Here is a 23892-nt window from a genome sequence, read left to right as displayed (position 1 = left end):
AGCATTACCAGCTTAATAATACATGTGAGTGGAAATAACTTGTCACATTATAACCAAGCTATTATTATGTTAGGATATCAAAGTAGGAACATAAGTTATATACATCACTTCTGTTCAGAGAAAACCTCATGATATCAGGATGGGCATGTCTAATTCTAGACATCAATATGGAATGCTAAATACATAACGGCTTCTTCTAACCAACTACACATCACATGACTTCCAGAATGGGCAAATCCATTCAAGGATATAACTTAGAAGCGATAACTGTATCCTTCCGCCCCATCCTGGACTATTTTCACACATATGACTTTGGTAAGGTTATCAAGACAAAAAACAGGGATGTAGGATCTTTGCTAGACCATATCTTAAATGGGAAGGTCTTTCCTGTGGGAATCCATCACTTAGGGCTCTTTTACACTTGCGTTGTTCTTTTCCGGCATAGAGTTCCGTTGTCGGGGCTCTATGCCGGAAAAATCCTGATCAGGATTATCTCAATGCATTTTTAATGGAGAGAAATCCGTTAAGGATGCATCAGGATGTCTTCAGTTCAGGATCGGAACGTTTTTTGGCCGGAGAAAATACTGCAGCATGCTGCGCTTTTTGCTCCGGCCAAAAATCCTGAACACTTGCCGCAAGGCCAGATCCGGAATTAATGCCTATTGAAAGGCATTAATCCGGATCCGGCTTTAAGCTAAAACGTCGTTTTGGGAATGGTTACCATGGCTGCCAGGACGCTAAAGTCCTGTCTGCCATGGTAAAGTGTAGTGGGGAGCGGGGAGCAGCATACCCACCGTCCGCGCGGCCCCCAGAGTGACGCCAGGGCGACCCACGCGCATGGATCACGCGATCCATGCGCATGGAGCGCCCCGGGAGCCGCACAGGCGGCTAGCACACTGCTCCCCCGCTCCCCACCACTACCATGGCAACCAGGACTTTAATAGCGTCCTGGCTGCCATAGTAACACTGAACGCATTTTGAAGACTGATCAGTCTTCAAATGCTTTCAGTTCACTTGCGGTGTTACGGATCCGGCGGGCACCTCCGGCAAAGGAAGTGCACGCCGGATCCCAACAAACGCAAGTGTGAAAGAGCCCTTTGCTTAGCTTGGACACACCTTCTCATTCAAAGAGTTTTCTTTATTTTCATGACTATGAAAATTGTAGATTCACACTGAAGGCATCAAAACTATGAATTAACACATGTGGAATTATATACATAACAAACAAGTGTGAAACAACAGAAAATATGTCATATTCTAGGTTCTTCAAAGTAGCCACCTTTTGCTTGATTACTGCTTTGCACACTCTTGGCATTCTCTTGATGAGCTTCAAGAGGTAGTCCCCTGAAATGGTTTTCACTTCACAGGTGTGCCCTGTCAGGTTTAATAAGTGGGATTTCTTGCCTTATAAATGGGGTTGGGACCATCAGTTGTGTTGAGGAGAAGTCAGGTGGATACACAGCTTATAGTCCTACTGAATAGACTGTTAGAATTTGTATTATGGCAAGAAAAAAGCAGCTAAGTAAAGAAAAACGAGTGGCCATCATTACTTTAAGAAATGAAGGTCAGTCAGCCGAAAAATTGGGAAAACTTTGAAAGTAAGAGCTATTTGACCATGAAGGAGAGTGATGGGGTGCTGCGCCAGATGACCTGGCCTCCACATTCACCGGGACCTGAACCCAATCGAGATGGGTTGGGGTGAGCTGGACCGCAGAGTGAAGGCAAAAAGGGCCAGCAAGTGCTTAAGCATCTCTGGGAACTCCTTCAAGACTGTTGGAAGACCATTTCAGGGGACTACCTCTTGAAGCTCATCAAGAGAATGCCAAGAGTGTGCAAAGCAGAATCAAAGCAAAAGGTTGGCTACTTTGAAGAACCTAGAATAGGGACATATTTTCAGTTGTTTCACACTTGTTTGTTATGTATATAATTCCACATGTGTTAATTCATAGTTTTGATGCCTTCATAGTCATGAAAATAAAGAAAACTCTTTGAATGAGAAGGTGTGTCCAAACTTTTGGTCTGTACTCTATATAATATACAATCATTTAATGCTTTGCTAAATTATGAGTCATGATTTTTCTATAGAATGAAGCCTCACAATATCCTAAGACTACATCTCAATATGGAGATGATCAATAAATGTATTTATTTTTTCGCCAATCTAGATGGTATAATTTCACCCACACTATCAAATTAGTCTTAATAAAATGAAATATTATTCTCTGTCTCTTACCAAGTCCTAGTAGGAATCTCACTTCTGCTCCTAGGAAAGCTGGGTAGTCCATCATAGCGCATATCACCATGGCTTTCATGGCATTCACCTCATACCTAGGTGGCACTGCTGTGTAAGCTATCTGCATCATAGTATAAAGGGTTAACTTATGTAAGTCTGAATATACATTTTGACCTTAGAAGCTTTAATTCAAAGCTATAGGATTAATTCTGACACTTGTAGCAATTAGAGACAGACCATGGTTACCGATCGGAGCCCCAGCGATTAAACTGGGACTCCGATCGGAACTCCGCTGCCACCAATGATGGGGGGGGGGGGAGATGGGAGGCCGCACACTGGCCACCAATGTTGCTAATGCTATAGAGGGAGGGGGGGCCGATGGGGGGCGCACACTGTGCCACCAACGAATTATTACAATAGAGGGAGGGAGGGGGGGGGGCGCACACTGTGCCACCAACGAATTATTACAATAGAGGGGGGGGGGGGGAGGCCGCACTGGCCATCAATGATATTCAAACTGGGGAGGGGGGGGGGAGGTCTGCCCCCTGCTGCCTGGCAGCCCTGATCTTTTACAGGGGGATATGATAGTACAATTAACCCTTTCAGGTGCCGCACCTGAAGGGGTTAATTGTGCTGATCACGGCCCCCTGTAAGAGATCGGGTGCTGCCAGGCAGCAGGGGGCAGTCTTTTACACAGTTTGTAGTGTATTCTAACTAGAAGCGTCCCCATCACCATGGGAACGCTTCTGTGTTAGAATATACTGTCGGTTCTGAGTTTTCACGAAGTGAAAACTCAGCTTTGAAAAAGCTTTTATGCAGACGGATCTTCGGATCCGTCTGTATAAAAACTAACCTACGGCCACGGATCACGGACACGGATGCCAATCTTGTGTGCATCCGTGTTCTTTCACGGACCCATTGACTTGAATGGGTCCGTGAACCGTTGGCCGTGAAAAAAATAGGACAGGTCATATTTTTTTCACGGCCAGGAAACACGGCTCACGGATGCGGCTGCCAAACGGTGCATTTTCCGATTTTTCCACGGACCCATTGAAAGTCAATGGGTCCGCGAAAAAAAACGGAAAACGGCACAACGGCCACGGGTGCACACAACGGTCGTGTGCATGAGGCCTAAGGCTCATTAAATGAATACATACATATTATATATTTTGCTTCATTAATAAATACCTAATTGTATAGGTAATTATCACCAGCTGCTTCTTATCTTATCTCCCGTCATAAATTTATAAAGAGGAGAAAAAGGAGTCTTCTTCTCAGACTGGTACATTCATGAGACAAATAACACTAAAAAGCAGAAACCTTTGTGCGACCTTACTTCGGCTTACTCAAGACATACAAAATTGTTAATATAGTCGAGCGTGGCTCTTAAAGGCAATGAACATCCATCTTAACTAGAATAATTGGATATCAATATATATACCTATGAAAAGGCGCAACAGGAGGGAAGCTCATTTACATAGGACTTACCCTCTGTCACTCCCCCATGTAGCCTACATTTTCCTCAATTACTCTATAGTATTCTACAGTGTAGTCTAGACATAAAAAAAATGGCAGGTACATCATTATCTTTATGGCACTTTTTTTGGCATTAAAAAGTTACATATTATGGTACACACTAGAGGTTGCAATAACGCCTGTACAACAGTCATTGATGCTTGTTCAGGCCATTTTACTCCCCGAAAAAAGTCTAAGACGTATCAATATGCCTTAGACTTTTTCCTGCCTTTCATCAACGCAGGGCGCGCTGGTGCCTGAAATAACCAATAGCAAAGCTCCTTACAGCAAGGAGCTTTGTTATTGGTTGGTTTGGGGGGGCGCCGGAGCGATACAGCGCCCTGCAGCAGGGGGAGCTGTAAGCGGGAGGGGCTAGCTTCTCTCAGGCAGTAGCTGTACTCAGGAGAGTAGGGGGAGAGATGTGCTGTGTCCGAGTACACCGGAGAACATGGCAGCAGTGCTGGATAACTACACCTCGAACATTCAGGTGACAGCGCAGCATGTGATGTATTAATGTGTGTACTGTATGTAGTGCAGTGTGTGATCAATACATAGTGCGCCACATGCATCACACAGTGTATGTAGTGTAGTGATGCACAGCAGGCTATTATAGCCAATTACAAGGGAAGTGAAACAACGAAAATAACAGAAGTGCTGGATTGGGCACTTAAGGCTGGTGTGTTTGTCATACATACGTTTAATATACGCAAAAAAAGTATATGTTAACGGATGCCTCAGACAGATGTCATTCTGTGGCATCTGTCACCATAGATTTCCATTGTAAAAAAAAAAAAAAACGTATAATTTTTTTGCAGGACTAAGGGTTGTCTTTTTTTCTCATCTGTTTGACGTATACGTTGGGGGAAAAAAAAACACGTTTTTGTATTCTGCAGAATTCGGTGCAAAAAAAGTTCTTTACAATGCATGATGGAAACGGGACGGATCTGTTTTGCAGCCAATAGACTTCTATTATGACGGAATGAATAACGGAATGCCTCTAAAGGCATTCCGTTATAGACTTGCGTTATGGTCCGTGGTAACGGAATCCATAACGCAATTCACCTTTTACCACCAAAGTGTGAACGAATTTCATAAGCAGAAATTCGCTCATATCTAAACATGAACCTGTTGCCTGTATGTGCCCATAACCTGTGCTTTCTGCATCAGAAGGTGGCGGGTCGTCCTTTTTATCTGGTAACACTACATAATGATGCCCTAAAACTTCACATGTGGAAAGTGTCTATCTGGTTAGATTTTTTCTACAAAATAATTATGGGTGTTTTCTTATTGTCCGAGATGCCAACCACTCCCTCCTGTCTGCCGTGTCCAGGCTGGCGTCACACACAGACTATTGTTCACAGTATGTCCATTCATTATAATCATGAATACTTTGAACTAAAATATCAATCGCCATATTTGTGATCTTGCCTCTGTGCCATTATCCTTTTACCGTTTAACAAATCAATTTACATGAACTTATTATTTAATCTCATTTTAGGTAACTGAGATCCAGGATTGGAGTGCATCAAGCCCACACAGTGCTGCCTATGTCCTTTGGGACAATGGAGCTAAAAACCTTTACAGAGTTGGATTTGAAGGCATGGTAAGTAGCTAAGAAGGGACAATTCCTGGAAAAACTCCTGAATGGGGGTGGCAGGGTCAGGGGAGTGCCTATTTCTTTTCACTCTTTTGTTGCATGCATGTGCAAGTCTGGGATGTTTAGTACAGCTCTTTTGTGATGCATCTGAGGCCATGAGGCATGCACAATAGGGCGCCTTGGTGTATTTTGACCCTTCCAGCTGCTGTAGTGTTACTTCTGATCTAATTACAGCTACACATTATACTTGCAGGAAAAGCACGCTTTCCTTTAATACATTCAGACGTTAGCCTCTTTGACCATCAATAGATGTTTCATTGTTATACAGTTTTTTTTTTTCTTTTGGTTGTCGCCTGCCTGTTGTTAATTGGGTCTACTGTACCGTGAAAGAGAATTTGCTTCCTTTTTATATTGTGTATTGTTGCATAATTGCAGTGGTTTTTTTTTTCCTTCAAATTTTGGAAAAATAAAATCTTAAAATAGTTATTAAAGGGAACCCTACAGTGAATGAATAATTAGTGAGTTTTCAAAGTAGGTCATGTTATAAACAGCACCAATTGAACTAAATGAATAAGGTCCTGTTTTAAATCGGAAGTCGCAATGCTTTTCCAGATGTGTCACATGATGCACATCGACACTGCCATTTGGATCCCATTAATATATAATGGGGTCTGCCAGTTTTTGCCAAGGTGTCTGTCGCTTTGAATTTCAAAAACAGTAGAATCTGTGGCTGAAACTCTGTCGCAGATGTGAACCTAGTCGAAGTAATTGCAATCAATTACCAGTTACATGCATCACGACGTACAGGGGAATGTGTCATCAGAAAATGACTTATTGTTTAAATCACGTTTTTATGTTTAAAGAATTTTTGATGGTTATTTTTTAGTTTTCAATGTCAATATCTATATTTAAACAAAAAACATATGATCCTTCAGTTTTCGCACTGGCCACTAAGCCTAAAGGGAATGTTCATACGGTGGCTTTTTATGTGCAATTTTGGCAAAAACCCACCAACAGTGTCCTCTCTGACTCCCATACATGACGCAACTGACATCGGGTTTTTGGCGAAGTTTTGGCACTACTGTCTGCGGCTAAATTCTGCGTAAAAAGCCGCCGTGTAAACGTTGCTTATTTATTCTAAGGCTACTTTCACACTAGCGGCAGGACGGATCCGACAGGCTGTTCACCCTGTCGGATCCGTCCTTCCGCTATTTCCCCGTGCCGCCGGACCGCTGCTCCGTCCCGCAGTGCACCGCGAAAGGCCGCCGGACTAAAAGTCCTGCATGTCCGACTTTTTAGTCCGGCGGCCTCTCACGGCGAACTGCCGTACTGCGCCGGAGCTCCGCCCCGTCCCCATTATAGTCAATGGGGACGGAGCGGCGGCACAGCGAAATAGCGGAAGGACGGATCCGGCAGGGTAAACAGCCTGTCGGATCCGTCCTGCCGCAAGTGTGAAAGTACCCTAATCCTGCCTGTAATGATATCACCTCTGTGTACAGATAAGACAGGATCCACCATTCACGATAGGTGATTGTCAAATCTTATCTATTCTTTCCTTGTACAATGACCTCTGTACAGGTCACAGAGTGAGGTCCCCTTCTGTCCATTGTGCCTATGGCCCATGGGGCTGCCATAAAGCAATGGCAGCCCCCATAATGTTCAGGAAATAAAATAAAACAATCTACAATCGGAAAATAAAAACAGATTAGCAAAAAATGAGATGTTACTATCTGGTTTTCACTGGCAGATAAAATTTTTGGATGTACAGTGTTGAGAGTATGGAGTGGGCTCACGTGCTGAGCCTGCTCCATATACGGCAGGTGCCAGCTATATAATACAGCTGACATCAGGCCACAGTGACTGGGATGGACAGCATTGTAGATCCTGGTCCTTTAACCCCTCATATGCCACGGTCAATAGTGGGGCTGATCGCAGCTAAATTGCTGGGCTCTGGTTGGTTGCCATGACCGCTTGGGGACTTGGGAAAGTTCCCAGGGCTGTTGAGGCTAACTGCTGAAAAGACGGCAGCTCAGGCAGGGTGTCCGAGTCCCATATACTACAACTGTATTCTTTTGCAGTCTATGGGACAGCAATCAGAAGATTGCATATTCAAGTTCCCTAAGTAAAAAAAATAAAATGTGTAAACAAAGATAATAAAAAAATCAAATAACCTCCCTTTCCCAAGTTTACAGATACAAATGAATGAACAATAAAAAAATAAGCAGGTATGACCATGTCTGAGCTGTTAAAATATAAAAATATTTTTTTCTGTGCAGTGATCACCATAATGGAAAAAAATAAAAACACAGAATTTGGCATTTTTTGGGCACCATTTACTCCCAATAAATGTAATAAAAAATGGTCAAAAAGTTATATATACCATCAAAAACTACAGTTCGTCCTGCGAAAACAAGCTCTCATTCAGCTCTGTTGAGCGAAATGTAAGAAAAAGAAAAAGGAAGGCTGTCAGAATGACTTTGCAAAACAAAAAACATTTTTTTCAAAGGTCTTTTTATTTATTTTTTTAAATATAAAACTCAGGGGTGGACAATACCGCCTGTGCAGCTAGTTCAGCTGCACAGGGGCCCAGCGTGCGAGGGTCCCATACAGCTTGGACTGGTTCACTGGTAAGTGGGGCCCCCTTCCTGAACTTCAGACTGAAAGATAATGTGCTGCTCAGGGGCTGATTCATAGGAGGCTGACAGGTTTTAGTGTAATTAGCACTCCTGGTCAGTAAGACTGTGTCCACAGCAATTTTAGAAGCATTATACTTACCTTTGCTGTCTGTGACCGGCCGGGCGCTCCTCCTACTGGTAAGTGAAAGGTCTGTGCGGCGCATTGCCTATAGCACAGACCTGTCACTTACCAGTAGGAGGAGCACCCGGCCGGTCACAGACATCGCAGGTAAGTATAATGCTTCTAAAAATTGCTAAGTAACCATGGCAACCAGGACTGCAGTAGCGTCCTGGTTGCCATAGTTACCGATCGGAGCCCCAGCGATTAAACTGGGACTCCGATCGGAACTCTCCGCTGTTACCAACGATGGGGGGAGGTGATTTTAATTAGGGGGGGGCAGAGGGGAGGCCGCACTGGCCACCAATGATGGGGGGGTGATTTTAATTAGGGAGGGGGGGAGAGGGGGAGAGGGGAGGCCGCACTGGCCACCAATGATGGGGGGGGAAGAGGGGAGGCCGCACTGGCCACCAATGATGGGGGAAGGTGATTTTAATTAGGGGGGGGGGGGAAGAGGGGAGGCCGCACTGGCCACCAATGATGGGGGAAGGTGATTTTAATTAGGGGGGGGGGGGAAGAGGGGAGGCCGCACTGGCCACCAATGAATATAATACAGGGGAGGGAGGGGGGCGGCACTGGCCACCAATGAGTTAAATACAGGGGAGAGGGGTCTGCCCCCTCCTGCCTGGCAGCACCTGATCTCTTACAGGGGGCTATGATACGCACAATTAACCTCTCAGGTGCGGAGATCGGGTGCTGCCAGGCAGCAGGGGGCAGTCATGTACAAAGTTCTTAGTATATTCTAACTTGAAGTGTCCCCATCACCATGGGAACGCCTCTGTGTTAGAATATACTGTCGAATTTGAGTTTTCACGAAGTGAAAACTCAGCTCTGAAAAAGCTTTTATGCAGACGGATCTGCGATCTGTCGGTGTGAAAGTAGCCTACGGCCACGGATCACGGACGCGGATGGGTCCGTGAACCGTTGTCCGTCAAAAAAATAGGACCATTGACTTGAATGGGTCCGTGAACCGTTGTCCGTCAAAAAAATAGGACAGGTCCTATTTTTTTGACGGACAGGAAACACTGATCACGGCCGGGGATGAACAACGGTGCATTTTCAGAGTTTTCAACGGTCCCATTGAAAGTAAATGGGTCCGCAGAAAATCACGGAAAACTGAACAATGGCCACGGATGCACACAACTGTCGTGTGCATGAGGCCTAAAGCACAGCCGTCTAAATAGGCCCTCAAGGTGGCTGTGGCTGCAACGCACATTGTGCAGCCAAAGATTGCAGCGACACTACGCTACATCACAACTAGTAAAAGTAAATAGGGCCGTGACCTGATGGTCACAAAAAATCCAACCTGCTGAATTTCTTGTAACTTTTCAATTGTGATTTTAAAGGGACACTGTCACCTGGATTTCACTTACTGAGCTATTAACATCACCACATCAGTCTCCACGATTTACATTAAAATATACTAGTATGACTGCCCTGTGTCTTGTAATTTCTCTATAAAATCGCTTTTATTAATATGCTAATTACCTCAATAAGGAACCCAAGGGGCTGTCCCTCCGGCCGTTGGACCCCAGCCGTGCCCATTATCTTGGAGCCCAGCACCGCTACAATGCTAATTTATTCACTGCTCATCGCCAACGTAATGTGTTTGTTGCGCCCGACGTGATTGACATTTTTTTTCCTGATCTTACCGCATAGAGAATTTTTTTCCTAATTGCCAATAGAAGCCATGGTAAACTAAATGGTGCCATTAAAAAATATATCTTGCCCCTTAAAAAACAAACCCTTATACAGCTATGTGAACAGAAAACAAAAAAATAGTGGGCGGAGAAGAAAAAACAAATAAATAAAATTATGCTGTGTCCTAAAAAGGTTAAATTAGTTAAAGGGTTATTCCAGTTAGAGAAAGTTATCTCCTATCCACCGGGGTTTCCTAACCATGAAAACCCAATCTAGGGTTGTATGCTTCGTGGTAATCACGCCAAAAAACACATTTTGACCAGAATGTGCGGATGCACCCTTTTGTTGGCTTTTTAAGTGAATATTGCTTCTTTGCTGTTAACCTGACGTTTATGGGACGAGCAAACACTGGCCTGAACAGAGAAATTTCAGAAAAATCGTAAAAGGTTGTCTGCTTGTCTAGAAGGCCTTAGAAATCCATTTCTTCATGTTTTAGAAATCCATTTCTTCATGTTTTAGAAATCCATTTCTTCATGTCTGTGACTCTGGAAACCACAGGATCGTGTTCCTTTCACATCTCCGTCAGGCTGTTCCGGCATAGGATGGCGAGTATCGATCGGACAAAAACTGTTGCTCACAGCGTTTTTTGACTGGCCTAATCCTGGCGTATTTTCCGGGTAGTGGCCATATCTCTCAGTGGGGCCAGCTGGCATTCCGGTAGCATACAGCAATGCCTGATTTGGAGAACTCCAGCAGGCTGTTTTCTGCCAGAACAGCCTGCCGGAGAGCTGTGCCGCCAATGTGAAACTAGCCTTAGTCGTATATTCCAAACACTTGATTGCCCAACATGTACATGTTAAAATGAAGTGTAAAGCCCCCATGGGCTGATTACACAGGGCAATGGTTGGGAATGAACCCTTTACATGCAGCAATCATTCCCTCTGATGGGGGTCAATGCTCATTACTACGATCGTTCTTCCTCATACTTGTTTGTTGGTAGCACATCCATGTTTACACAGTGTCACATAAATAAACTTTCTCACTTGCCAGCTGATTGGTGATACATTTATATAGTGCAGTTATTGGGAATGAACGAGCGTTCGTAGGAACGTTTGTTCCCTATATTTGGCCCATGTAAAATTGCTTTAAGGCCAAAATAGAAACTTGTCACCTTCAATGTCTTAAAAGGGAATGCACTTCTGTAATATGGGGTTTGTAAATATGAGAACATACAGATTTTTAGGCTCCTGTCTAGTAGTGATGCTTCCAATGTGTGTTGGGCCAACATGTCCTCAAGATGCTGCAATAAACTCATATAATACAGTGTGTGATATTTAACTAGACCCTGCCTGTACATACTAATAGTAAGCAATGGGTTGTAATTACAGCAGGCATTGGATCTGTTCCAGCTCTGTGGACAGCTTACAAGATGACTTTCTCCCCCTTCCTTCTCTTAGCTGAGGAAAGAGGTGGTGACTGATTGGCAGGCACAGGGGCTGCTGGTATCTGTAGACATCAGCAATCTTCTTGTGTCAACTGTGGACAGATTAGTCAAACATGGATGACGAGGAGCCTATTACATCTGCTAAAATACTGTTATAACACTTCACACGTAGACACTGGGCTTCTGGTGAGATTGTTTAGGGCTAGGGCTAGCCGATTATTTGAATTAATTTGATTAATTCACCCTTACAGAACCCAGCAATGTTGTTTTTTGCAGAATCGGAAAATCACATTTTTTTTTTGTCCAGAGCTGTGTTATCGGCACAAGCTGTGTAGTGTGTTCACTCAGGAGGCAGGGATTGAAGAGGCCCCTCATGGACTGCGCTGGTACAGCCACCCCAGCACTGACTGTAGCCGGGCTCCCACTGGAACAGCCAGAACAGAGATAATTCCAATCCTGGCTGTAAAAGGGTTTCTACCACCAGAAATACTGTTATGTAGCTGACTGACATAGCGATGCGCTAATGTCAGCACTACATAACAGTATGTTTTTTACCTTTCTCCCTGCAGCCGTTCTGATAAAATAAGCACTTTTATAATACGCTAATGAGCCTCTAGGTGCTATGTGGGCGTAAAATCAGCACCTAGAGGCTCCGTCTACTCACCCTTTATCCCGCCCAGGTCCTTTGTTCTGCCCGCCCCGCTCCTCTTGATTGATGTGACGGTTTGGAGCATCGTTGACGTTCACGGCGCAGGCACAGTGAGTGAAAGCATCTCTCCTGGTGCTGGCTTCCTCACTGTGATGTAGTCGGCGCAGTGAGGAATCCAGCACCAGGAGCGCATCCTTCACTCACTGCGCCTGCGCCGAATACAGAAGTGAACGGTGCAGGTGCGGGATTTCGTCAACGATGCTGCGAACCGTCACATCAATCAAGAGGAGCGGGGCGGGCAGAACAGGGGACCTGGGCGGGATAAATGGTTAGTAGACGGAGCCTCTAGGTGCTGATTTTACGCCCACATAGCACCTAGAGGCTCATTGACATATAATAAAAGTGCTTATTTTACCAAAACGGCTGCAGGGAGAAATGTCAAAAACATACTGTTATGTAGTACTGACATTAGCAATGTGCTAATGTCAGTCATCTAGATAACATTATTTCTGGTGGTAGAAACCCTTTAAGGGCCCCCCTCTCACCATCCGCTCCCCGCGAATGCAATCGCAGGGTGCCAGTGTGCTGCCATGACTTCCTAGTCATGTCACAATCTGCAAGAGTTTGGCCTCCAAAATGACTGGCCATGTAAGGGGTTGACTATCTACAGGATGGACTCTTTATAAAGGATTCTCATGAAAAGTCATTGTAACTGCAGGTTAGCGTGTTCACTAGTACAGACCACTTACTCCATTATCCAACTACTACCACAGGGAGCTCCCTACCGGCAGTCATTACCTAACTGGCCCAGTTACCTGCCCAGTGTCTCATTATCCTTGTACCTATAGGTCCTATATGTTTCCTCCAGTGTATGTATACTATTGGTGCCCTGTATGTTTCCTGCAGTGTACCTTTAGGTGTCCTGTATGTTTCCTGCAGTGTACCTATACTATAGGTGACCTGTATGTTTCCTGCAGTGTACCTATACTATAGGAGACCTGTATGTTTCCTGCAGTGTACCTATACTATAGGTGACCTGTATGTTTCCTGCAGTGTACCTATACTATAGGTGACCTGTATGTTTCCTGCAGTGTACCTATACTATAGGTGACCTGTATGTTTCCTGCAGTGTACTTATACTATAGGTGTCCTGTATGTTTCCTGCAGTGTACTTATACTATAGGTGTCCTGTATTTTTCCTGCAGTGTACCTATACTATAGGTGACCTGTATGTTTCCTGCAGTGTACTTAGGGTACTTTCACACTTGCAGCAGGACGGATCCGACATGCTGTTCACCATGTCGGATCCGTCCTGCGGCTGTTTCGCCGTGCCCCCGGGCCGGCGCTCCGTCCCCATTGACTATAATGGGGACGGGGGCGTAGCTCCGGCGCAGCACGGCGTGCACGGAGAAAGCCGCCGGACTAAAAAACCTGACATGCAGTAATTTTAGTCCGGCGGCCTTAAGCCGTGCACCGCCGTGCTGCGCCGGAGCTCCGCCCCCGTCCCCATTATAGTCAATAGGGACGGAGCAGCGGTCCGGGGGCACGGCGAAATAGCCGCAGGACGGATCCGACATGGTGAACAGCATGTCGGATCAGTCCTGCCGCAAGTGTGAAACTAGCCTAATACTATAGGTGACCTGTATGTTTCCTGCAGTGTACTTGCTTATACTATAGGTGACCTGTATGTTTCCTGCAGTGTACTTCTACTATAGGTGACCTGTATGTTTCCTGCAGTGTACTTCTACTATAGGTGACCTGTATGTTTCCTGCAGTGTACTTCTACTATAGGTGACCTGTATGTTTCCTGCAGTGTACTTCTACTATAGGTGACCTGTATGTTTCCTGCAGTGTACTTCTACTATAGGTGACCTGTATGTTTCCTGCAGTGCACCTATGTGTCCTGTATGTTTCCTGTAAGGTACCTATATGCTTTTTAAAATTTATTTTTTATATATATATTTTTATTTATATATATATATATATATATATATATATGTTTGTTTTTTTTTTTTTTTATTTATTTATTTATTAATTTTTTTCCTATTGCCACCCCCAAAAAAATTATAAATTTATCCTTAAGTTACTAATAAAAAAAAAAAATAATAAAAAAGTTACTGCCAGGGGAAAAAAAATGTCCTTAAAGGGGTTATCCATGGCTATAAAAAGCTGCCCCATATGCCGCCGCTCCTGGTCCCCACCGCCGCTTCTGCTGCCTCTCCCCGTGCGTGGATGAAAATATTCAGTGTTCGGGGGGAGCAGCCAATGGCAGGTGGTGGCAGGGACGAGCCTCCCTAGTGTCATCCGCGATGCTAAGGAGGCTGTCCGCGACACCGCCTGCCATTGGCTGCTCTCCCCGACACCGGATTATTTCATTGTAGGGGCCCGGCATATGGGGCAGCTTTTTATAGCCCTGGATAACCCCTTTGAAGTGGTTGTCTCACTTTAACAAATGGCATTTATTATGTAGAGAAAGTTAATACCAGCCATTTTCTAATGTATTGTTATGATCCATATTGCTTCCTTTGTTGGCTTGATTCATTTTTCCATCACATTATACACTTCTTGTTTCCATAGTTATGACCACCCTGCCATCCATCAGTGGTGGTCATGCTTACACGCTATAGGAAAAAGCGCCATCCTCTCTGGTGGCCGGGACTGTGGGGGCTCACATAGGCTGGTGCTTTTTTTTTTTGTGTGAAAGCACGGCCACCTCTGCTGGATTGCAAGGTGGTCGTAACCATGGAAACTCGCAATGTATAATATGATGGAAAAATGAATCAGGCCAGCAAAGGAGGCAATATGGACGATCACAATACATTAGTAATTTTTTATTTTTTTTTAACATATATTTTATTGTTTTCAATAATAAAATCAAGTATTACATACAAGAATATGCATTGTTACTTATTTTTCAAACATCAATCTGATCCTATCTTGCATGAACGTTCTAGTGCCATTAACATGGGGACACAAGGAAAAAGAAAAGAGAAACATTACAATATTATTAACTTGACCAAGTTAAGTACTAACAAAGGGAGAAGGGAAGATAGAAATAAAAAGGTGACAAGTAATGGTATGCTCGACATTACATCACAAAATAGTGAGACTTTGTTGAATTGAGAGTAAAGCCAGTAATGCCATTTAACCTTGAACCTGGATAAATTATTGGAGATTGAGGCGTTAATCATCTCATATAGACAGTCAGGGTGGATTTGATTTAAATCACGATTTAACCCCTTAGGGCGTGGGTTAATAGGAACAGGATGCCCGCTGAAATCATTCAGCGGGCATCCTGTCACAACGCCCGTCTCGGCGATCGCCGCAAACTGCAGGTCAATTCAGACCTGCGGTTTGCGGCTATTACCTGCGGTTGCATCGGCGGTGCCATCTGGTCCCCATGCGGCTGTAGGGGGGACCCGATGGCATGGAATGCAGCGCGATGTCTAAGGAAGGCATCGCGCTGCCTTCCGGTGAAGAGCCTGTGAGATCCAGCCCCCTGGATCTCACAGGCCGGAAGCTGTATGAGTAATACACACAGTATTACTCATACAGCCAATGCATTCCAATACAGAAGTATTGGAATGCATTGTAAAGGATTAGACCCCCAAAAGTTCAAGTCCCAAAGTGGGACAAAAAATAAAGTTAAAAAAAAGTTGAAAAAATAAAGTTTCCCCCCCCCCCCCAAATGTTACGTTTCAAGTAAAAATAAACAAAAACGTCATTTTCCCCAAATAAAGTTACAAAAAAACAAAAAACTATGGCTTAGTATATGGAGACACTAAAACATCTTTTTTTGTTTCAAAAAAGCTGTTATTGTGTAAAACTTACCTAATATGTATACTTTTTTATTTATTTATGTATCGCCGCGTCCGTATCGCCTGGCTCTATAAAAATATCACATGACCCAACCCTTCAGATCAACACCGTAAAAATAAAAATAAAACTGTGATAAATAAACCATTTTTTGTCACCTTACATCACAAAAAGTGTAATAGCAAGCGATTAAAAAGTCACACGCACCCCAAAATAGTGCCAATAAAACAGTCATCTCTGTAAACTACAGAATCAGGGCCATAAATATTGAGTTTTGTTTGGCTGTTAACCCTTGCTTTGTAAAAGTAAAAAAAATCTGCCAAAAAAGTGAAATTTGAAATTGTATCTCTATTTTTCATTAATTCTTGTGGAACACCTAAAGGGTTAACAAAGTTTGTAAAATCAGTTTTAAATACCTTGAGGGGTGTAGTTTATAGAATGGGGTCATTTTTGGGTGGTTTCTATTAGGGATCGACCGATTATCGGTTTGGCCGATATTATCGGCCGATATTGAGGATTTTGAACGTTATCGGTATCGGCATCAATTTTGCCGATATACCGATAACGTATGGGGAACACAGAACGCGCTGCTGACAGCGCTCTCTGTGTTCCCTCCGCAGCACAGGGGAGAAGGAAGCGGTGTCTCCTCCCCCTGTGCTGCTGCCGCTGCCGCCAATGAGGGGATAGAACATAAGAGGAGGGGAGGGGCTGTGGCCGCTGCGCCACCAATGAAGATAAGCCTTTCATTCATTCATATACACAGGAGGCGGGAGCTGGCTGCAGAATCACATAGCCGGCTCCCGACCTCTATGAGCAATAGCTGCGGTCCGCGGTAGTTAACTCCTCAGGTGCCGCGGATCGCAGCTACCGCTGATAGAGGTCGGGAGCCGGCTATGTGATTCTGAAGCCAGCTCCCGCCTCCTGTATATGAATAATCGAGAGACTTATCTTCATTGGTGGCGCAGTGCGCCCCCCCAAGCCCCCCAGTATTAATCATTGGTGGCGCAGTGCGCCCCCCCACCCCCATCCCAATCCCGGCCAATAGTAAAAACATTGGTGGCGCAGTGCGCCACCCCCCACCCAGTATTAATCATTGGTGGCAGTGGCCACAGGATCCCCTCTCCCCTGCTCCTCCGATCGGAGCCCCAGCTGTGTAAGCCTGGGGCTCCGATCGGTTACCATGGCAGCCAGGACGCTATTGAAGCCCTGGCTGCCATGTTCAGCTCCATGCTGCTGTGTGCACTATGCACAGAGCAGCAGGGACAGTGTGAGATCCTATTCACCCTGATAGAGATCTATCAGGGTGAATAGGACAAAGGTTCTAGTCCCTAAAGGGGTTAAAAGTTAGTAAAAAAAAACACAAAAATATTAAGTATAAATGAAAAAGATTTATAAAAAAAAAATACACATTAACAATAAACAAAAAAATACACATTAACAATAAACATATTAATTTTCAGCAGATTTGTGTAGGAATTTTTTTTTTTCTCAAAAATAAAAATTCCCAGAATATCGGTATAAATTATCGGCTATCGACCTGAAAGTTCACAAATTATCGGTATCGGCCCTAAAAAATCAATATCGGTCGATCCCTAGTTTCTATTATGTAAGCCTCGCAAAGTGACTTCAGACCTGAACTGGTCCCTTAAAAATTAGGTTTTTGAAAATTTCTGAAAAATTTCAAGATTTGCTTCTAAACTTCTAAGCCTTGAAACATCCCCAAAAAATTAAATATCATTCCCAAAATGATCCAAACATGAAGTAGACATATGGGGAATGTAAAGTAATAACTATTTTTTGGAGGTATTACTATGTATTATAGAAGTAGAGAAATTGAAACTTGGAAATTTGCAATTTTTTACAAATTTCTGGTAAATTTGGTATTTTTTTTATAAATAAAAATTTATTTTTTTGACTTCATTTTACCAGTGCCATGAAATACAATATGTGACGAAAAAACAGTCTCAGAATTGCCTGGATAAGTAAAAGCGTTTTAAAATTATCACCACTTAAAGTGACACTGGTCAGATTTGCAAAAAATGGCCGAGTCCTTAAGGGGTTAAATCACTAGTCAGTAAGGCTTGATTTAAATCATAGTTTTCTACATAAAGACTAACTTATAATATGCACGTAGATGATGATTTTTAGAATAACAACTTTTCATATTAGTTTGGTTAGGTTGATTCTCTATTCATAGGTTTGTAGAAGTTAGGATTAAGGTCTTTTTCTCAGCTCTGTTCATGGTATAACATTTTTGCTGTGTAGAAGAGGCATGTGATCTCTGCTGAGTCAAATTCAGTTTTGAGACCTGCAAAAGTAAACCAAGCATCTGTGATATCTTGTAGGCAGAGAAACTGCCCAAAAATCTTACAAAAACCTCTGGAAGAGCATGACCTTGTGAATGGATTAATGGAATTTATTTACCAAAAAAATTACACACATAGAAACATAGGATGTGTCGGCAGATAAGAACCATTTGGCCCATCTAGTCTGCCCAATCTATGAATAGCCCCTGGCCCCATCTTATATGAAGGATGGCCTTATGCCTATCCCATGCATGCTTAAACTCCTTCACTGAATTTGCAGCTACCACTTCTGCAGGAAGGCTATTCCCATGCATCCACTACTCTCTCAGTAAAGTAATACTTCCTGATATTACTTTTAAACCTTTGCCCCTCTAATTTAAAACTATGTCCTCTTGTAGCAGTTTTTCTTCTTTTAAATATTCTCTCCTCTCTTACCTTGTTGATTCCCTTAATGTATTTAAAGGGATTCTGTCACCAAGTTTTGGGCTATAGAGCTGCGGACATGCACGGCTAGATCGCCGCTAGCATGTCCGCAATATACCTGTCCCATAAAGCTGTGTGCTTTTATTGTGCTTAAAAAATGATTTTATATATATATATATATATGTAAATTAGTCTTGTATGTGTCCAAGGGGCTGTACTAACCTTCCTGGAGCCCAGCCACGCCCGCCTGTGAAGGAGCCCAGCACCGCCTATGTCCTCCGAATCCTCTCCTTTCATTAACAATAGATTGCCGTAATCTCGCGATGCGCGAGCTCGCGCATGCACAGTGCTGGTATAGTGTTCCTTCCCTGTGCTGGCATCAGCCTCAGGGAAGAACTGCGCATGCGCAATCTTGCGCATCTCGAGATTACGGCAATCTATCGTTGATAAAAGGAGGAGATTCGGAGGACATAGGCGGTGCTGGGCTCCTTCACAGGCGGGCATGGCTGGGCTCCAGGAAGGTTAGTACAGCCCCTTGGACACATACAAGACAAATTTACATATATATAAAATCATTTTTTAAGCACAATAAAAGCACATAGCTTTATGGGACAGGTATATTGCGGACATGCTAGCGGCGATCTAGCCGTGCATGTCCGCAGCTCTATCGCACAAAACTTGGTGACAGAATCCCTTTAAAAGTTTCTATCATATCCCCTCTGTCTCGTCTTTCTTCCAAGCTATACATGTTAATGTCCTTTAATCTTTCCTGGTAAGTTTTATCCTGCAATCCATGTACCAGTTTAGTAGCTCTTCTCTGAACTCTCTCCAAAGTATCAATATCCTTCTGGAGATATGGTCTCCAGTACTGAGCACAATACTCCAAATGAGGTCTCACTAGTGCTCTGTAGAGCGGCATGAGCACCTCCCTCTTTCTACTGGTAATGCCTCTCCCTATACACCCAAGCATTCTGCTAGCATTTCCTGCTGCTCTATGACATTGTCTGCCTACCTTTTAAGTCTTCTGAAATAATGACCCCTAATTCCCTTTCTTCAGATACTGAGGTTGGGACTGTATCATTGATTTTATATTCTGCTCTTGGGCTTTTACGCCCCAGGTGCATTATCTTGCACTTATCAACATTACATTTTAGTTGCCAGATTTTTGACCATTCCTCTAGTTTTCCTAAGTCCTTTTCATTCGGTGTATCCCTCCAGGAACATCAACCCTGTTACAAATCTTTGTGTCATCAGCAAAAAGACACACCTTACCATCGAGGCCTTCTGCAATTCGCGTTAAAGATATTAAACAATATGGTCCCAGAACAGATCCCTGAGGTACCCCACTGGTAACAAGACCATGGTCTGAATATACTCTATTGACTACTGTACAACCCTCTGTCTGTCCCCACAATCCATTCAACAATATGGGGGGAGTCCACGTACAGCCTTATTCTACATAATTAAAAAACAAATCTTTATTTCATGATGGAATAGCTTTTGGATGATAATATATTTTCCTCAAAAAGCATTTTATATAAAAAAAAATCCGATTTAAAAAAAAAAAAAATCCAATTTATTTTTTTAATTTTTAATAAAAATCATAGATTTTTTATACACCCTGTAGACAGTTTTTGTTAACAGAGTTCACGATTTCCATTAACGCAGGAGGGTTTGGGGTTTCCAGTAGTGGTCAATTTTCATTCTGGTTGCTATAAATCATATGAACAATAACTGTTCGGGAAGAATCTGGGGAAGGAATCCAAATTAGGTAGGCTATGGGCCATTGATAGCAAAATGGGAGTTTTGCATATTTGGTTAAAATTGTATTAACGGAGTTCCAAACGGGTTTAATTTCCCTGCATTCCACCATATGTGCTCCATATTAGCTTCTGCTGATGAACATCTCCAACAGACATGAGAAGATGAAGGGTTCATGTTAGATAGTCTATGAGGAGTATAATACCATCTGTAGAGAATTTTTCTGGAATTTTCCAGATGGTTAACGTATTTGGAGGAGGCACACCTGATAGAAAACGCACATTCCCATTGTTCTGAAGATGCATCAAAGTCTAATGCTGATTCCCATTAGCAACGTAATGTAGTTAATGGCGAGTCCATTCTCTCTGTCATGTAATAATAAATGAGGTATAGGGCTTTAAGGTTAATTGATGGGTTTCGTAACAACTTCATCAATCGGGAGGTATCCAGCAGTCACAGGAAAACCTGGTCCCAGACAAGAAGTGCCTGATTTGTAAGTATTTAAATAATTCCCTTTGAGGAATTTTAAATTCACAGGCATAAGTCTGTAAAGGAGCTCAAAAATGTCATTGGTTAAAAGGTCTCCAAGGTTTTTTGAATCCCAGGTCAGTCCATTTATGAATGTTCAAATCTGAAATGCATTTCCCCACGACCTCCAAAGGGATTTCTGAAAGGGAGATATTAATATAACTCAATTTAGTTGACATTAAGTCCATATTTCAAGTGCAGCTTGGATTGTAGGTGGAAATTCAATAGCACCGGGATTCTTCTGTATGGATCTGGAGTAGAATACCTGAGGGTCAGTCACACCCATTAGGTAGTTCTCAATAGATCCAGTGTTTGTTGGGATAGTTTATCCACGTAAATCTCTATTGTTCAAAAATACTAGCCCTATAATATCTAATAATGGATGGACATCCCAACCCCCCTTTTGAAATAGGAATATAAAGTATATCTGCTTGGACACTCGGTCTTTTATCCTGCGATATGTACTTGAGAAGTAATCTTTGGATTTCTTTTAAATGTGTATTAGGGATAGAGATTGGTAAGTTGCGAAATAGATAAAGGATTTGTTGAATGATAAACATTTTTAAGGGCCCATTCACACGTCCGTAATGTGTTTTGCGGATCCGCAAAACACGGACACGGCAATGTGCGTTCACTAATAGAACATGCAGGTGCGGACAAGAATAGGACAATGTTCTATTTTTTTCTGGAACGGAATGCGGACCCGGAAGTGCACATTCAGAGTTCCATTTAAAAGGGTAATTGGCTTTCAATAAAGTAAGGTCTGAATCTTTCAGGCCAAGATTAAGAACCCGGCATTTGGCTACGTTAAACTGTAATAAGAAACTGAACTGAAAGATTTTAAAATTGCATCACATTAGGTAGGGACTCTGTTGGGTTGGTAAGTACCAATATAATGTCATCGGCAAATAGTCAATCTGTGGTTTGTACCTCAAATTTTTATACCTGTAATCTGTGGATGAGCTCTTATACATTCCGCTAAAGGTTCATTTATTAGTGCAAAAATAGAAGGAGAAAGGGGGCATCCCCGTCTTGTTCCGTTATTAATTGGGAACTGGTTGGATAACGTTCCATTAATAAGGACTTTAGCTGAGGATTTTGAGTAGAGTACAACATATAGCTTTGGAAAATTGTCCCAGTATTCCAAATTTTGATAGTACTGCCTCCAAGTACCCTAATGCACTCACTCGAACACCTTCTCCCCGTCCAGAGATAGGAGAGAAGGCGCTTGATTTGCCTTAGCTACATAAATAAGATCTATTATGCGTCTAGTACCATCTAGCGTTTGTCTAGATTTTGCAAAACCCACTTGATCATTGTGGTCCAGATAAGAAATCGGGGAGGACAGTCTATTGGCCAATAACTTAGAATAAATTTTGAGGTCGGCGTTCAGGAGAGAAATGGGTCAAAAATTCCCTGGATGATCAGGAGATTTTCCTGGTTTGGGAAGAGCTTACTACAGTGACTTGGAGCATTTCAGGTGGTATATTCCCGGTGGTCATTATATGGGAGAATGGAGATAGTATTTTTCCAAAGGTTTAAAAGTATTCATTTGCAAGAGATAAACAGATGGCTCACTCTGATTAACCACAACAGGACCCTACCACCTCACAAGCCACGGATAAGACACAGATCACCATTCTCACTGAGACCGACCCAACATATACAGACACCACTAAGAAAATACGCACATCAAACTCCCCCAACACACTCATACAACTTGAGACAGCGGAACCTCTCTCCAACATATCACCAACAATCACACAAACGACCACACAGAAGACAACACTATCAGCACATAAATCTTGATGTAGAAAAACAAGAAGAGGACAGAGAAAAAAGGGGGAGAGACAGAAGGAGACACTAACGACTGTACCCGATTCGATAGTTTAATTTGAGCTCTATAAACACTCACAGATACACAGATGAAACTCTAGATAAGAGATTGAAATTTGCACCACTGTCCAAACTTAAAGGAAACCTGTCACCATGATTTTGCGCATAGAGCTGGGGACATGGGCTGCTAGATGGCCACTAGCACATCTGCAGTACCCAGGTCCCATAGCTCTCTGCGCTTTTATTGTGTTAAAAAAAAACCGTTTTGAGTGATATGCAAATGACCTGATATGAGTCCTGTGTCCGGAGATGAGTCAAGCGGAAAGGAGCCCAGCACCGCCCCGCATCCTCCGAATCTCCTCCTTGCCGGCTGACGTCACATAGCTGGAGCGCCGAAATCTCGCGATGGCGCGAGCTAGCGCATGCGCAGTGTCGGCATCATGTTCATTCCCTGTGCTGGCATCAGCACAGGGAACGAACTACGCATGCGCTAGCTCGCGCATCGCGAGATTTCGGCGCTCCAGCTCTGTGACGTCAGCCGGCAAGGAGGAGATTCGGAGGACGCGGGGCGGTGCTGGGCTCCTTTCCGCTTGACTCCTCTCCGGCTACAGGACTCATATCAGGTAATTTGCATATCACTCAAAACGGTTTTTTAACACAATAAAAGCGCAGAGAGCTATGGGACCTGGGTACTGCAGATGAGCTAGTGGCCATCTAGCAGCCCATGTCCCCAGCTCTATGCGCAAATCATGGTGACAGGTTTCCTTTAATAAATTCGACACATACATTGGATTACAAAAATTCATGAGGAAATTATGCTTGAGAAAATATTATCAGAGGAATCCCATAACATTAGAGCCCCAAGTAGAAAAAAATGATGAAAAAAATGGAACAATACAACATATAGGATTGAAAAATAAATAAAAAAAAATTCCCAAAGAATGAGATTGGCCATGACATGGCTACATTTCAAAGGTCAGTTGAGAATGATCTGAGAAAAGATCAAAGACAAACATAACCAAAGAAACAACCTAACAGGGAGAGAAATCCGAGCCATCAAAGAATTGCAAAAAACAGGAGAACATCACACTACGCCCTGCAGACAAGGGGGGGGGGGGCTTTAGTGGTCTTGAACACCACACAGTACAATGAAGAATGTCTGAGACAATTGATGGACATCACCACGTATAAAAAAATAAAAGGGGAATCTGGGGACAGGAATATAACAAAATCCTGACCAAGTACGGTGATGGGTGCCTAAAAGACAACATTTTGTCCGACCAAGAGGCGCAATTTCATCCTGGGCACGCAGGGGAGCTGCCTGTCTTCTACTGCTTGCCCAAGATCTAT

The 23892-nt window shown here is 43.2% G+C and overlaps 1 protein-coding gene across 3 annotated transcripts in view; it reads left to right on the top strand.

Annotated features, from left to right (window-relative positions):
- Positions 1-23892, top strand: part of MIB1 (MIB E3 ubiquitin protein ligase 1) — a 122452-nt gene that overhangs the window by 11917 nt on the left and 86643 nt on the right. For all 3 annotated transcript variants that reach the window (XR_005779299.1, XM_040434024.1, XM_040434025.1), the window contains exon 4: positions 5247-5351. Coding sequence is in view for 2 of the 3 variants with exons in the window: in XM_040434024.1 (XP_040289958.1) it covers positions 5247-5351 (105 nt within the window). In the remaining variant the exon portion in view is untranslated. The remainder of the gene's footprint in view (positions 1-5246; positions 5352-23892) is intronic.

Source organism: Bufo bufo, chromosome 5, assembly GCF_905171765.1.
Source record: "Bufo bufo chromosome 5, aBufBuf1.1, whole genome shotgun sequence".
NCBI lineage: Eukaryota > Metazoa > Chordata > Amphibia > Anura > Bufonidae > Bufo > Bufo bufo.
The sequence above is the reverse complement of the archived record's forward strand: the minus strand, read 5'-3'. Positions and strand labels throughout refer to the sequence as shown.